General features: G+C 50.0%; 3 protein-coding genes across 3 annotated transcripts; 2 read left to right on the top strand and 1 right to left on the bottom strand.

Moving 5' to 3' along the window:
• Positions 1 to 6,119, top strand: LOC133891508 (uncharacterized). Its single transcript, XM_062332237.1, has 2 exons — positions 1 to 1,488; positions 4,542 to 6,119. Exons 1-2 carry the CDS (start codon positions 1,141 to 1,143, stop codon positions 4,587 to 4,589), a joined length of 396 nt encoding a protein of 131 aa, XP_062188221.1. The 5' UTR covers positions 1 to 1,140; the 3' UTR covers positions 4,590 to 6,119.
• Positions 44 to 926, top strand: LOC133891175 (formin-like protein 14). Its single transcript, XM_062331892.1, has 2 exons — positions 44 to 658; positions 801 to 926. The coding sequence occupies exons 1-2, from the start codon at positions 44 to 46 to the stop codon at positions 924 to 926; spliced, it is 741 nt and encodes a 246-aa protein (XP_062187876.1).
• A 5,121-nt stretch (positions 6,120 to 11,240) lies between the features above and the next one.
• On the bottom strand, positions 11,241 to 13,811 carry LOC133891418 (uncharacterized). The gene is made up of 2 exons (XM_062332134.1): positions 12,951 to 13,811; positions 11,241 to 12,847 (listed from the first exon to the last, which is right to left on the bottom strand). Exon 2 carries the CDS (start codon positions 12,827 to 12,829, stop codon positions 11,495 to 11,497), a length of 1,335 nt encoding a protein of 444 aa, XP_062188118.1. The 5' UTR covers positions 12,830 to 12,847; positions 12,951 to 13,811; the 3' UTR covers positions 11,241 to 11,494.
• Between the last annotated feature and the right edge of the window lie 518 nt (positions 13,812 to 14,329).

Here is a 14,329-nt window from a genome sequence, read left to right on the forward strand (position 1 = left end):
AAAAAACATTTGTACAGTAGCCATCGAATAAAGCTGCATGCGGATGGCCCCTTCCCCTCCCCCTTCCACCTCGCCGATCACCCCCACGGCGACCGTAACCACCACTGCTTCCCCCTCAAATCCGGCCTCCTACAGCCCCTCGCAGCCCCTCCTGACACTAGATCCATGCTCTCCCAACTCCGACCCATCCCGAGAACCCCCGATCTGCTCGCCACACCAGTCGTCGCGCCCCCAATCGCCTCCACCCCCGCCGCCTCCCCCCGGCGTTCTCGACTCCAATCCATCGCCGTCCTCCCAGATCCCGCCCTTGGACCCACTTTTCCTCAACGTGCAGGAGCCAACTCGCTACTGCCCAGCTCCAAATGGGTCCGATTCGCCTTTACTCTGCCCTCACCCCAAGCCAACCACCGCGCTGGGCGAATTCTATCGCCGGTCAAATCCATCCTCAAGCCAGCATTCACTGTTGTTCGCTCCACCTCGACCGACCACCACTCCCAAGTTGCAAAGGCGAAACATCCACTCCTCACAGCCTCTGAGGCCTCCGACCGCGCAGTCAAGCTGTGGGAACCTCGCTCCTAGTGGCATATCTGGGAGGAGCGCAAGGAAGACCCAGATGGATGGAGAACGGTGCATCCAAGATATTGGTGGTGTCAAAGAGGCATCAAGGAGAGGCCCGTTTCAAATCGCACATCTACCCCGAGCCTCAGTCAGCGTGAGTGACACTTCGGTGAATTCATGGCAAAGATGCAAGGTAAATGCTTTCGATGTCTGGCCAGAGGACATCTTGCTTCTGTGTGCAGGGACCCCATAAAGTGCATCTCCTGTGGCTGCTCCGGGCACAAGGCCCGCTGTTGCACTGCGCTACTCTCCACCACCGCGAAGCAACTCCCATCGCCTCCCCCGCCATCGCCCTCAAGCGCCTCTAAGTTTCCACCGCTGCCTGGCTCGATGCCGCGCTAGGGTGACCCAGCCTCCAGGCTGACGGAGGACTTCACCGTGGCCACCACCACGCGCGACATGGACCGCGAGCTCGCGTAGCTCACCAGCTTGGCGGTGCTCGAGTGGCTTCGCCCGGACCGGCCGGATGTCAGCCTTGAGATCATCAAGGCGGCGTTCTGCTTGAAGTTCGGGATTCGGCCAATGGACATCATCATTGCCAAGCACTACCCTGAGGACTTCCTCATCGACTTCAAGCACCGCCACCACCGCGACGCTGCAGTTGCACTCGGGAGCTTCCTGCACGGCAGCCTCGATATCCACATCCAACCTTGGCAGTTTTCAACGCACGACGACCAAGTTGACCTCAAGCACCATGCTCGCTTCTGCCTGGAAGGAGTACCTCTACATGCCTGGATAGAGGACATCGCCCACAAGATTGTTGCTAGCTCCTGCGACCTCCACTACATTGAGGGGTCCTTGCTACGCAGAGAGGATGCCCGGACACTCAACCTTTGGGCATGGACAAAGAAGCCGTCTCTCATCCCAAAGGTAACATGCTTGACTCTTACTGACTACCAGGTGGAGGCCCACGACAGCTTCGCTGCCCCGTCACTTTTGGTAGAGCAAGAGCGACGCGGCCTAACCTTCAAGGTGATCATGCACCTCGACATCTTAGAGTCCCCTCCAGATTGCGACGACCGGGTCCGCACTAGTGACTTCACTTGGCATTACAGAGTCATCGATGGAAAAAGGGGGTCGCGCGACTGCCAGGACCCCCACCCACGCGACGCCCCCCAACTACACCAACGAGACGAAGATGATGATGACCGTCGCCGCGGCTGCGACTGGAACACTGGCTCCTAGAACCACTGCCTCTTTTGTAGTCTCTCCAGGGCTCTTGTCAGAGGATGAACTCCACAAGTGGGGATCCGGAGGGACCCCTTTGAGATTCGGCCGGGGGGATGATTCTGAATCTATCTCGTACATGAAATAAATGAGAGTAAATAAAATGCAGGCGGGGTGGATGATCGGATGCTAGAGGAAATAAATGCTTCGGGGATTTTAGACAGGTTCGGGCCACACGGAGCGTAATACCCTACTCCTGTGTGTATGCTATAAATGCTTCGGTAATGCCTCTCTGAGGATCCCTTGTGTTACAAGGATTTCTGTCTAAGTCTAAAGCTTCATGTGTCTTGTTCTTCGTTATCTTGTCTCGGTATTCTTCAACTCGAAAGGCTTGGTCGACTTCCAGAACTATTCCTCTGAAGCCCTTCTCCCCCCCCTTGCTCCGGGGAGCCCGCCCCTTCTTATACCCCGTCGGGGCGGCCTAGCGTGCCCAGAAAGGAGGGTGCGAGTTCCAAGGCGCCATAAATGGAAAGCAACCATCATAGGCTGCAGCTTGATGTTACGGGAGGGGTTGAAAACGCACCCCCGTCCGGTCCTGTCATCATCATGCCGCTTTCCAGCGGGTGCTGCAGGGAGGGCCCACCGGGCAGCCACCGAGCAACCCCGCGTGCCTGCACGGTCAGAGCGTGGGGGGTGTGGTCGGAAGTGACAGGCCATGCTCCCTCTTAAATGTAGCATCGGGCCTCTCACCAATTGACACCTCACCGCTGAGCCCTTGTGGGGTCCACCGGCAAGGGGTTTCTCAAGTCCTCGGGGAACTCTGGGTGCTCGGGGACTACTGATCATAGCCCCGAGCACTCTCTCCCGGATATGCCATTTCTCGGGCCTCGGGGAACTCGGGCACTCGGGGACCACTGTTCAAGGCCCCGAGCGCCCTCTCCCGAAACCGTGTCTGCTCGGGTCATCGGGGAACTCGGGTGCTCGGGGACCACTGTTCATGGCCCCGAGCGCCCTCTCCCGAAACTTGTACTTCTCGGGTCCTCTGGGAACTCGGGTACTTGGGGACCACTGTTCATGGCCCCGAGCACCTTCTCCCAGAACTTGGTCTTCTCGGACCTCGGGGAACAGTCCTCGAGGGATGGCGCCATGTGGCACTCTGCTGTCCTGACCTCGGGACTCAGGGACCCCTGGTTCCCATGTCACCGACAGCTCCGAAGGACCGCGAGCGAGAACGTGAATGTTCTGAGTCCCGTCACGGGTATCCTTGTGATTGTGGCTCCACCGCGGGTGGGTGCCATCGAGGCGCTGAGCCAATTGAGACATCCGGCACGAGGGACACCATTATGCGACCACAGAAGGAGGAGGAGAAAGGCCAGCCCCCTGTGACTGTGGAGGGACAACATCCCCAGGTGATGGAGCGACAGTTCCTGCTTGTGGACGCACTGCAGCCACTGATGGCTGCAGAGGAGGTGGCAGGGGATTGCGGTCGCAGTCGCACCTGACAACAGCATGCCCGTCCATCCCCAAGGACTCCCAGGCCAGAGGATTTCCAGCGTTGCAACCCAAAGGCGACGCTTGAGGTGGACATCAGCGACTGCAACTCCGCACCTCCACCTCCTGCCTTTGCTTCTGTCATTCAGGGCACTATGGAGAACTCATCACCCAGGCCGACGCATGCAACCATGGAGATATCACCACCCACACCACAACAGACAATGTCCCCAGTAGAACCGGAGGTGGTGCTCCAGTTGCCAGCACCGGCTAAGCTTCACCCGACATCCTCCTCCCTGACACCTGCGTCTTCGCCTACCCCAACGCCGACGCCTCTGGTCGTGCCTCCGCTGCAGCCAATCACAACCCCAACTCGATCGCAACCTGCACCAGCTGATGTTGGCACATAGGGTGTACTACCCGATGATAATAATAATAATGTGACTTTCTAAACCGTTGCTCGGTTGAACGATCAGAGACCGTGGTTGCGTAGATCTCGCCAAGACGAATCCGTTTTGCTATCTACCGTTGCGTTTGGGCGCTTAGTGAATTCGTGGTGAGTCCAATAAATTTAGACCATTGGTTAAAACAAAAAATAATAATAATAAAAAGGATAAGGTTCAGTGGGATCGGCTCCCACCCGATCCCACCCGCACACATCGCTCTCGCTCCTGGGCAGCCGTCCGCCGCCTTCGTCCGTCGCCTCCAGCTGCCTGCCGCCTCCGTCCGCCGACACCCCCGGCCGCCCCGCCCCCGGCCGATGCCGCGCCCCGCCTCTCGCCGCCGCCGCGCCCAGCCCTCGGCTGCTGGCCGGAGTGCGGCCGGGCGGTGGTGTGGAGGGAGGGGGAAGCAGGGGGGTGTGGTGGGGAGGAAGAGGCAGGGAGAGGGCCGGTTGGCCGGTCAGCCAGAGAAGGAAGGAGAGAGAAAAAAAGAAGAGAAGAAAAGAAGAAGAAGAAGGGAGGAGGAGGCCGTCCACGAGTTCGCTGTTTTTTTTTCCTCGCCGGCTAGCGGTTCCGCTCCAAAGGTGACTCCTCCGTAGTCCTTAGATGCTTGTAGGTGATTGAGTTTAGCCGTACGTTGTGGCTTATTCTTCGCTCTTTGTCTGAGCTCGAGGGGGGGGGGGGGTCTTACTCGGTGTTTAGCAAGCTAGTTGGTAAATGTCTTTGAAGCCTTCGGTTGTCGAACGCTGGGTTTTGGCGTATTAGCATGCGTCCTCTTCTACTTCGTCGTTGTGGTGTCATTGTGCTAATGGTGTGCTTGTTCAGGTGGTGCGACCTCACGTCACGACTAGTGCCCGGCTTCATCGTCGGTGAAGGCAAGTGATTGTAGCGAATGGCTACGCTTTAACCTCTTATTGGGTTGCCTACATTCTTTAATTACAATGCATTCATCTAATCTTAATAACTGATTATGAGCTAGTTACTATGTTGTTTACTTTTCTAGAAGTTTACTCGATGATTGATTTATGAAGTGCAGTAAGCACGATATGCCATTCTGCAGTTGTTCATTATTGTTTTATGCAATGTTTTTTTGAAGTCTCAAGCATATTCCAGGAGTTATGTTAGTTATGCTTGAAGCACGTCATGCATATACATCTCATGCATTGGAAGTTTGTCGTCATCTTCTGGCTACGACCGTACCGGTACAGCATCGTATGTCACCTGAGGAGGGGTACGGTGCACACCCTTACGTTACCCGATGAGGGGTAAGGGTGAGGAGAGCATGTCATGTGCATGGTTATGCCTTCTTATGAAATTCAATGAGTTATTCGCATCAAATCTTATTTCCTTTAGTTAGCTTGTATATAGATATATATGCGGCTCCGAAGGCTTATACCAACCAAATGTTAAAATGATTAATGTTACCGTTGGACTTGCTTAGTCATAATTGTTTCTCCTAGTGTTGGCGGTCTGTTTCATTACTAGTTTCTATTTAGAATTGTTAGCACATTCAACTGTGGCTAAATAGCTTTTTGTTAAAGTACCTTTCACTTGCTGAGATTTTTGAATCTCACCCGTGCTTTCTTTCCAGGTTCCTTTTGAGATGTCAATCGCTTGCGGGATGGGTAGCTACACGTCGCCTGCGCGTTCACCTTCTCTCTTGGCCTAAACTTGATGTCCTGTTAGATATTGTCTTTTGCCCTGTAATGTATATAGTGAGTTTGATGGTGGTTCAGTTGTATGGTCGAGGCTTGTACCTCGTTTGCTAGGATCTTTATTTTGCTAGTGTGATATTCTATATCTGTTCTATCTGGTTTGTTGTTGCCTGTTATACCTCCACTTTCAGGAGAGGTGCTGCCGAAATTTTCCCTTAGCTTTCGGCAGATTTGTAGGTTGGTCTTAGTGACCTTCCGGGCTTGTTTCGGTCCCCGGGGTGTTACATAGGGACCCTCCTTCATCGACCGGATCACCCATCAGACGACACCACCAAGTCTGATGCGCCAGAAAGCTAGCAAGTCTGCCGGTACGCCGCAGTGCCTGGTTAGCTGCAAGGTCCTGGCCACGAGGAGACCCCAACGCGTGCGCTCACCAAGTCCTGATGAAGAAGCTCAGCATCACCAGCCAGGTAGGCGAATCAATGGAGGAGATGCTCCAACGCTACTTCAACTTGTTTCGTGGTCCTCTGTTCGACCTCGTCATCAAGGCACTCATAGCGCTGTGCGGCCTAGATGGCTCCACAACGTCTGCTAGCACGAAGGCAGCGTGATCGACGGTCATGCATTGGGTGCTACACCCCTCCTCCATGCCACACTTCGCTCTGTTTCGTTGCCAAGGACGGGCCCTTCCTTTGTGTCTATTTGTAGTCATCAGTCGCGGCTATGTCCGCCAACCGTGTCATGTTTGTCATCAGGTCTGCATTCGGCTTTTGCTCGCCACTTGTCATCGATACATCAACTTGAATGTTTTGTGCCACATTTGGACCCATGATTGCCCAGCCTCCAACCAGGAGTTTTCAGGAGGTAAGACGCCTTGCCGCAAGAATGTTGTTCGTCCTTCAATTCTAATGCATTGATGCTATCCCAATTCATTTCCAACAGGGATCCACCACACTCCCCATGACACAACAAAGCTGTCAAATTTTTAACTAGAACGTCTGCGGCCTCAACGGTCGGGCTCACCGTGATGCTATCCACAACCTCATACATGATACAAATTGTAGCATTGTGTGCTTGCACGATACAAAATTGGAGCAAATTGACAGCGCCATTGTCGTACAAACCTTAGGCGCCAAGTTTACAACCTTCTTCGCCTACCTCCCCACACAGCAGACCAGGGGCGACATTCTGCTAGCTTGCTCGAATGACATTTTCATCCGCTCCAACGTACAGATCTCCACAAACACAATCACAGCTACAATCACCATGAGAGCGGATAACACAAGCTGGGACATCACATGTGTATATGGCCCACAAGGTGAAAATGAAAAGGTAGACTTTATGTAGGAGCTAAAGAACGTCATAACCCCCAACCAAGATAAATGGCTCATCATCGGTGACTTCAATCTTATCTACCAAACGGTGAACAAAAGCAACGACAACCTTAATAGAAGACTCATGGGATCATTTAAATCAATGCTAGACATTCTTCTAGTTAAAGAAATTCCCCTGAACAGGCGTCGCTTCACCTGGACTAACGAACAGCAAAATCCAACATTCACACACATTGACAAGGCATTCTACACAACTGGATGGGACCTTCTTTTTCCCACATCCTTCTTGCACTGCATGCCTACAATGATGTCAAATCATTGCCTCTTGATTTTGCAAGGTCACAACGAATAAATTCAGATTTGAGAACTTTTGGGCAAGCATGAAGGGTTTACAAGAGGTGGTCCAGGAGGCCTAGAGCAAATTGGTGGCAGCCGCACAACCTGTCAAACGACTCCACATCAAGCTCGCACGCACGGCCAAGGCAATTATGAAATGGCCATAATGAAAATTGGCAACACTAGACTCCAGTTGGTGAGTCGGGATCGTTGTTTGATCCATGCCTTTTCGATGAGGGCCAAGCCGATGCATCTAGCTTAGAGCAGCTTACGTAGTTCAAGCTCCTCACTAGTTAGTTGTCTATCCTCCTGGGCCATGTCTAGTCTCAGGATAACTTCTTTAAAAACAAAATTCTTCCTACTAAGAGCCAACTCCAGACGGAGGAAAAACTATATCCAATGCCTCCAAACGCCAGAGGGCATGGTGTACTCCCATCAAGACAAGGAAATAGAGATTCACGCGCACTTTCGGCAACATTTGGGTTCCACAACATCACGGTCATCCACCCTAGATTGGCACGCCTTGGGATATCAGCCCCGCGACCTATCAGCTTTAGAAGCCCCCTTCACTCAGAAAGAGATTAGAGACACTATCCTATCAATGCCGACAGACAAGGCACCTGGACCAGACAGCTTCACGGGTCTATTCTTCAAAGCATGTTGGGAGACCATCAAAGACGACCTAACGACAACCTTCAATTAGCTATACAACTTGAATGCGAATAATTTCAAGCTTCTAAATTCAGCCAACATCCTTCTTCCCAAAAGAGTTGATGCCAAGAGAGTGGGAGATTACAGGCCTATAAGCTTAATTTATAGCATCGCCAAGATTTTCTCCAGGCTGTTGGCGAACAGACTTGCACCCCATCTAGACAGCATGGTATCCCCTTGCCAAAGTGCTTTTATCAAGAAGCGTTGCATTCAAGATAATTTCCTTTACACACAGAACATGGTACAACGGCTTCACAAATCAAAGATACCCTCACTCTTCATGAAATTGGACATCGAAAAGGCATTTGCTTCTATAAATTGGGGATACCTTTTCGAAGTGCTCCAAGCTCTTGGCTTTGGCCAGCACTGGCGTGAATGGATCATAATCTTTTTTGCCTCAGCGACCTCAAAGGTCTTGCTAAATGGCCAAACGACTCCTTCTAACACAGGAGAGGGTCAGGCAGGGGGACCCCCTCTCTCTCTCCCATGCTTTTCATTCTGGCCATTGACCCGCTTCCAAAGCTCCTCGACCTGGCAACACAGCAAGGTGTGCTCAACCCACTCCCGTTGGTTGCGGCAAAGTACATGACCTCATTATATGCCAAAGATGTGGCAATCTTTATAAATCTGAGCCGTGATGACCTCATTGCAGTAAAGGACATCCTTCAATCATTCGGCCATGCTTTCGGTCTTGTGACAAACTTAGAGCATATCCTACATCATTTTCCCAGTGTGTGTATGAATTTCCCATGTCGATACCTTGGTCTCCAGCTTCACACACACTCCCTGCAAAGAGTACACGTGCAGCCACTCATTGAAAAGATTGGGCAACGCTTACCAGGATGGAAAGGGCGCCTTCTCTCCTCGGGCGGTAGGCTGGCTCTCGCCTCGTCTGTACTGTTCTCCATCCCCACATACCACTTAACCATCTTCCCAATTGCTATTTGGGCATGAAAAAAGATCAACAAAATCCGTCGTTCCTTCCTGTGGCAAGGAAAAGAAGATGCAAACAACGGCCATTGCCTAGTAAAGTGGAAAAGAGCTTGTCGACCCAAGCGCCTGGGGGCCTTGGCATTATGGATTTGGACAAATTCAGTCATGCACTCAGGCTTCGCTGGCTATGGCATAAGGGAGTAAGAGAATCCAAGCCTTGGGTGGGTTATGATGTGCCTTGCGATGTCATAGATAGCCAACTGTTCAACGCCTCCACTATAATCACAGTTGGCAATGGGAGGAAGACCAGATTTTGGCACCATGCGTGGCTCGAAGGCGAAGCTCCAAGAAACTTGGCGCCGCACCTCTTCAGCCTTGTTAAGAGGAAGAATAAATTGGTCCAACAAGAGCTTCACAATAATAGTTGGATCCACACCTTCCGTGGTAAAATCACCACCACGGAACAGATCAAGGAATTTGTCTCTCTTTGGATAAGATTGCAGCTGGTATCTCTCCAACCGAACGCCCCCGACACCTTCACCTGGCGCTGGACCACCAATGGCCAATACTCAACAAGTTCTGCGTATCGTGCACAATTCCATGGTTCCTTTGATCAGTTCAACAACAACCTTATATGGAAAGCACATGTTGAAAGCAAATGCAAATTATTTGCATGGACCCTCATCGAAAGTAAAATTCTGACAGCCGATAATCTTGCGTTGAGGGGTTGGCCACACCAGACCTTGTATGCCTTGTGTAATGGGCTGCTAGAAACCGAGATTCACCTTTCCCTGCATTGCACTTTTGCTGAGGCGATCTGGAGCCAGGCGCTAGCCTGGGAGCATATAAACTTTAGCCACATGTTGTCAGCGTTGAGCTTCCAATCCATCGCGGACTGGTGGGAATCCACGTCGAGCGCAATGCCAAAGGAACAACGTTGGGCCTGCAATGGGGTGTTCATCTATATTATGTGGAACATCTGGAAAGAAAGGAATCAATGGATCTTCCAAAACAATTGCATGACGACCCATCAAGTCGCATTATGCACAAAGGAGGACATTGCTCAAAGAAGGCGCACCCTCATGTTACATTAGGTCCTTTGGGTCTAGGCTTGTGTGATTTTGGAAGTGTTCTGGCCTCTGTCTACTTTGTTCATCCATGATAGCGGCGCGATATAGCCGCTCCTGTAAACTTAACTTTTCTCTTCTTGTTTAATGAATGGCAGAGCTCCTGCCTTTATCGTTAAAAAAAAATAAAGCTGCATACCCTATAGAGGTGCAGGCAGACCAGAGTGTGGTGGCCATAGAATCCATCCATCAAACTACACTTCCAGATCGAGTGCAAGGGCCATCGACGAGGTCATGGAAAGCTCAACGAAATGCAGGGAATGCTTGCTAGCCCTAGGATTCCACGAGGAGCTGCAATGTACATTCTGAATGCAATGACTCGCAACCCTCTCAGTAAGGACTTCCCAAATGTCCTCAGGTCTATGACTAGTCAGAGTCGTCAACTTCGTTGGTTCACCATTGTTGTGTTACCTACGCCGGTGCGCAGTGGTGGACCGCGCCCAAAATTTTAGGTTGTGCAGAATTTACCTTGGCCTTTGTCTGCACCAGAACGCGCCAGTGAACCGCTTTATGCTCGCGGCTGTCCAGCCTGAGTCATAACTCACTCTCCCGTCACCCTGCAGCAGTGCTAGCCTCTTCTATGTATTCTCTCTCCCTCTACTCTCCCTCTACCTCTACCTCTATGGAAGGCGCAGGCATCAATGGCACCTGGACATGTCACAGGGTCAATTATGCCATCTACAGATCTACATAATCTTACATGTCCATATCTTTTTGTAGCTGCCTCTTCCTCTCGTCATCAAACATGCTGACATCGACACCCTTTTCTACCTTGACTATAGTCGCCGAGGTGCGTCGCTTGGGTGTGGGATGCCCTAGGGAGGAGCGAGGGGGGGTCCTTTTGAGTCTCTGGGTAGCTAGGGAAGCCCTTCCTAATGGGGTGGTCCGCACTACCAGTACGGCTAACGCAGGTTACTACCAGATGCCTGCATGTGTGCAATTTGCACTCAGGCGCGTTCCTACCCCAATGCAGACTTCTGCTCTGTTTTGACTCAACTTTGCGTTCTGTGCTATGAATATGCAATTAATCAAGATGGTGTTGTGTAAAAGTGTTTCATAAGGATGGTGTATTATACTACCTCTATTCGTAAATACATGATGTTTTGGATAATGACATGGTCTTCAATATGCAACTTTGACTGCTACTTTTTGTATGACAATAGTAATAAAAAATTATGAAAATATTGATTATGAAGATATTTGCCATGACAAATAAAATGATATTACATGCATATGACCAATTAAAATTGTTTTTTCTTAAATCAATGGTTAAAATGTACGTATTCTGGACGTCATATATTTACGAACGGATGGAGTATATGTTAGGAGCTCAAGGCAACTTGCCGACACAAAGTAAATATGTGGTATTTTCAGTCGTAAGTATCTGTGCTGTATTGGATAGCAAAATACAAATCAATTTGTCACATCTAGACATAGAAAATTAGTTTTATTTCTCAAATAGTAGCAGGATCTGTGCTGATTACATGGAGAAAGAGAAACACGGTACAGATAAATGCCATCTTTAGAATGATATAAACACCGGACACCACACAAGCTAGCTAGCAGCTAGGAGAATGAAACACGACCAATACACATATCTAAAGAACATTTTCGTTGAGTTAGGACCTTACCAAATTAAGTGGCAAAGGATAGGCCTTGGGATTGATACACCTCGTGCAGGCCTAAGCACAAATGACCTGCTGCCTAATCCGGCCGGGTCTTCGAACCCACGTTGGTTTGGCGCTTGGCTTCTCCAACCAAATAAGTCCAAGACCATGTGGAGAGGACCAGACCATTTGATAGTCCGCGTCACCTGGCTGGCGGACCAAGTAATCGATTGCCTTTGATCTTAGCATCGCCTCCGTATGTTGTATGCTACCATCTATATTTTCTTCTTTGCCCTCAAACCGCAGGCTAATCTGCTTCTGTGGGCCCCATAAATCACAATGAGGCAGCAACTTAATATCCAGATACAGAGGTGGCGAGTTCATGCCCACTTCATCTGTTGAGCTATGCAAGATGTACTCCACAGCTGAAACATAGCAAGTAAAATAGAACTCGACAACTGGCTCTGGAAGTCCGAGTGATGGCACACATGACGAGACAGCGTTGTTTGTGCAACATATTGGATCTGGGCGTAAGAATTTTGCATTCTCGACAATTATTTCTTGCCTCCATTCCCATGGAAGAGCATCCGAATGGGAAATACCTTGTAAACTAGATAGTAGAATGATTTCTCCTATCACATATTCAGTCGCAATATTGAACTGAGATGCCAATTGCTGCAAGCAGCTAATAGCAGTCCCAACTATGTCCGTGCATTCGGAGATTCGTAGCAGCAGGTCTAGATCGAAAAATTTCGCAGGCATCTTGCGATCCTCGTAGCTATAATATAGATATACCTCTACGCCACGCCCTTCCGAGGGTATGGGCCATATGCAAATACGGCGTGATTGGCTTCCTTGCACCTTTTCATACCTGAGAGTTTTCCCTTCAAGAAGCTGCCTTATAAGAGGGTAGCGAAAGGTGTGGTGCCGCCGAAGTGAAATGCCGTACACCACCTTTTTTACAAACTTGTCGGCCCAATCTGCAAACATTTCAAATCTACCGACATCGGAGCAACTCAAGCGCGTCTCGTCCGTTCTCAAGCCAATCAGAGACAAGATGGACGGCTTTCTAGCACAAGCAAGCCAACGTTTAGGGAAGGAAGAACTTGTTACCCCGGTATCCTCCTGGTCTTGTTGCAGTGCTTGCTGCTTGTGCCTGTTGAGCAGATCCGCGGCCTCGTCATAGGCGCGCTTTAACATCTTCCGACGGTGAAGGAGCCAGACGTCTGTGATTGGCAGCTTCGCAGACATCTCGAGAGCAAGCCCCAATGTGGTGAGCGCCATCTCGAGCCTCTCTGCGATGTGGCCTCCGGACGTCCTCTCCTTGCGCTTTCCCAGCACGTAGGAGATGCTTCTGCTCACGCCCTCCTGAACAACGGCTCCGACCACCATCTCCGTGATTTCCGGCATGGGGGGTTAATGGACCGGCTGAGAAGACAAAACAACAGGAGCCACTTTAATCTGACGCACAAAAGAGGAAAATCTTGAGTGCACTTACGTTACTGATGGACTGTAAATGCATTGTCCTTACGTTAGTTTTCCTCTGAATTGTAGCGGCGTGCAGCACCAAGTTCTGATCACACAGCTGGCTACTGATGGAACGAACTTGAAGGGGAGGTTGGGATATGATCGGGAACACTTCAGAGAAGGTGCAGTGGCTGTGTCCACTATTATCCAATCGAACGAGCCATATATATATATATAGAAGTGGAAGTCGGAGTGGGCATCATTTACCAGTTGGCTGCCCCGAAGCAAGGTGGAAAGCTCAAGGATATGCGGAGGATGGTTCCTACTTCATAGGATGCCAACCAGAACACAAGAGCTGCACTCTGAGTGCATGCATCTTGAGCTAGCTCTAAACCTGTTGAGTGGCCCGAAACGAGGTGGAAAGCGCGAGGAAATTCTGAAATGAACGCAGTGGCTTGCAACGCCCAGAGAAGCCATACAGCACTCAAGGAGCTAGCTGCACCGTAAATTCTAAACTGAGCTCAAGGTCGTCCTAGTCTCCCAGCAGAAGTCATGTGGTCTGTGCCCAAGTCCTCGTCAATCCAACTTGCATACGCTACGAGCATTGGCGAGGGCCCACCACCATTGTCTGTACTGTGAATTCACTGTCATGTTTGCTTCTGCCTTTTTTTTTTCACGTTTCATTGATGGTCCCTCGATGCACCAGAAACAATAGAACCAAGTTGCATATATGCTTACATTGCAACTGTGCTGATGTACTATCATACATCGGAGTCGATATCATATGATAGACCAATACTTTTTTCCGTTCAGAAAAAATCAATATAACAATACTAGGTAAGTACTCGTGCGTTGCAACGAAAACACCAACCAAACACAGAGTAATAACATCAAAGTTTAGCCAGAATCAACAGATATTACAAACCATAAGAAATAAGCTCAAAACATTATTTCCTGACTACATGTGACCGAAAAAGAAATCAAGAAAATAGATTCCATTATGTAGCTGTTACTTTGTCACGGATTCAACCAGGTGCTCGTTGGCTCGTTGGGATTAAGAACAAATAAATAGTCCCAAACATAAAAGTAAAACCTAATCGTCTATTTTGTGCCGCATCGAAGGGTCTAGACATGGTTTTTTTTTTTGCCAATTACACATGCTTTGCAATAGAAAACTATATTTGCACCACACAATATTCATGTGTGCTGATTCTGTAAAAAGATTAGCATGTCAACCCATGTGCTGAGGAATAAAATACTTGTATCCGGCACTAAATGTAGAGCAAACGAACTGACCATCTCTCTTGAGAGCCATTGCCGCCCTGCGCTTCTGCTGCGTTTGAGAAGCAGTAACTGCCTCTGGTGTTGGGCACCCTGCAAAAAGGGGACAAAAGAAATCAAGTCAATTCAAGTAGCGCAGCGTGCAAGGGAACGAGAATAACC

Source organism: Phragmites australis, chromosome 14 (genome assembly GCF_958298935.1).
Source record: "Phragmites australis chromosome 14, lpPhrAust1.1, whole genome shotgun sequence".
NCBI classification, from domain to species: Eukaryota; Viridiplantae; Streptophyta; class Magnoliopsida; order Poales; family Poaceae; genus Phragmites; species Phragmites australis.

Excerpts from the sequence above, each read along its gene's own strand:
- LOC133891175 (XM_062331892.1), top strand. The coding sequence starts at position 44 with ATGGCCCCTTCCCCTCCCCCTTCCACCTCGCCGATCACCCCCACGGCG. Across the intron at positions 659-800 it reads ATATTGGTGGTGTCAAAGAG|GGACCCCATAAAGTGCATCT; the intron begins GCATCAAGGAGA and ends TTCTGTGTGCAG.
- LOC133891508 (XM_062332237.1), top strand. The coding sequence starts at position 1,141 with ATGGACATCATCATTGCCAAGCACTACCCTGAGGACTTCCTCATCGAC. Across the intron at positions 1,489-4,541 it reads AGCCGTCTCTCATCCCAAAG|GTGGTGCGACCTCACGTCAC; the intron begins GTAACATGCTTG and ends GTGCTTGTTCAG.
- LOC133891418 (XM_062332134.1), bottom strand. The coding sequence starts at position 12,829 with ATGCCGGAAATCACGGAGATGGTGGTCGGAGCCGTTGTTCAGGAGGGC.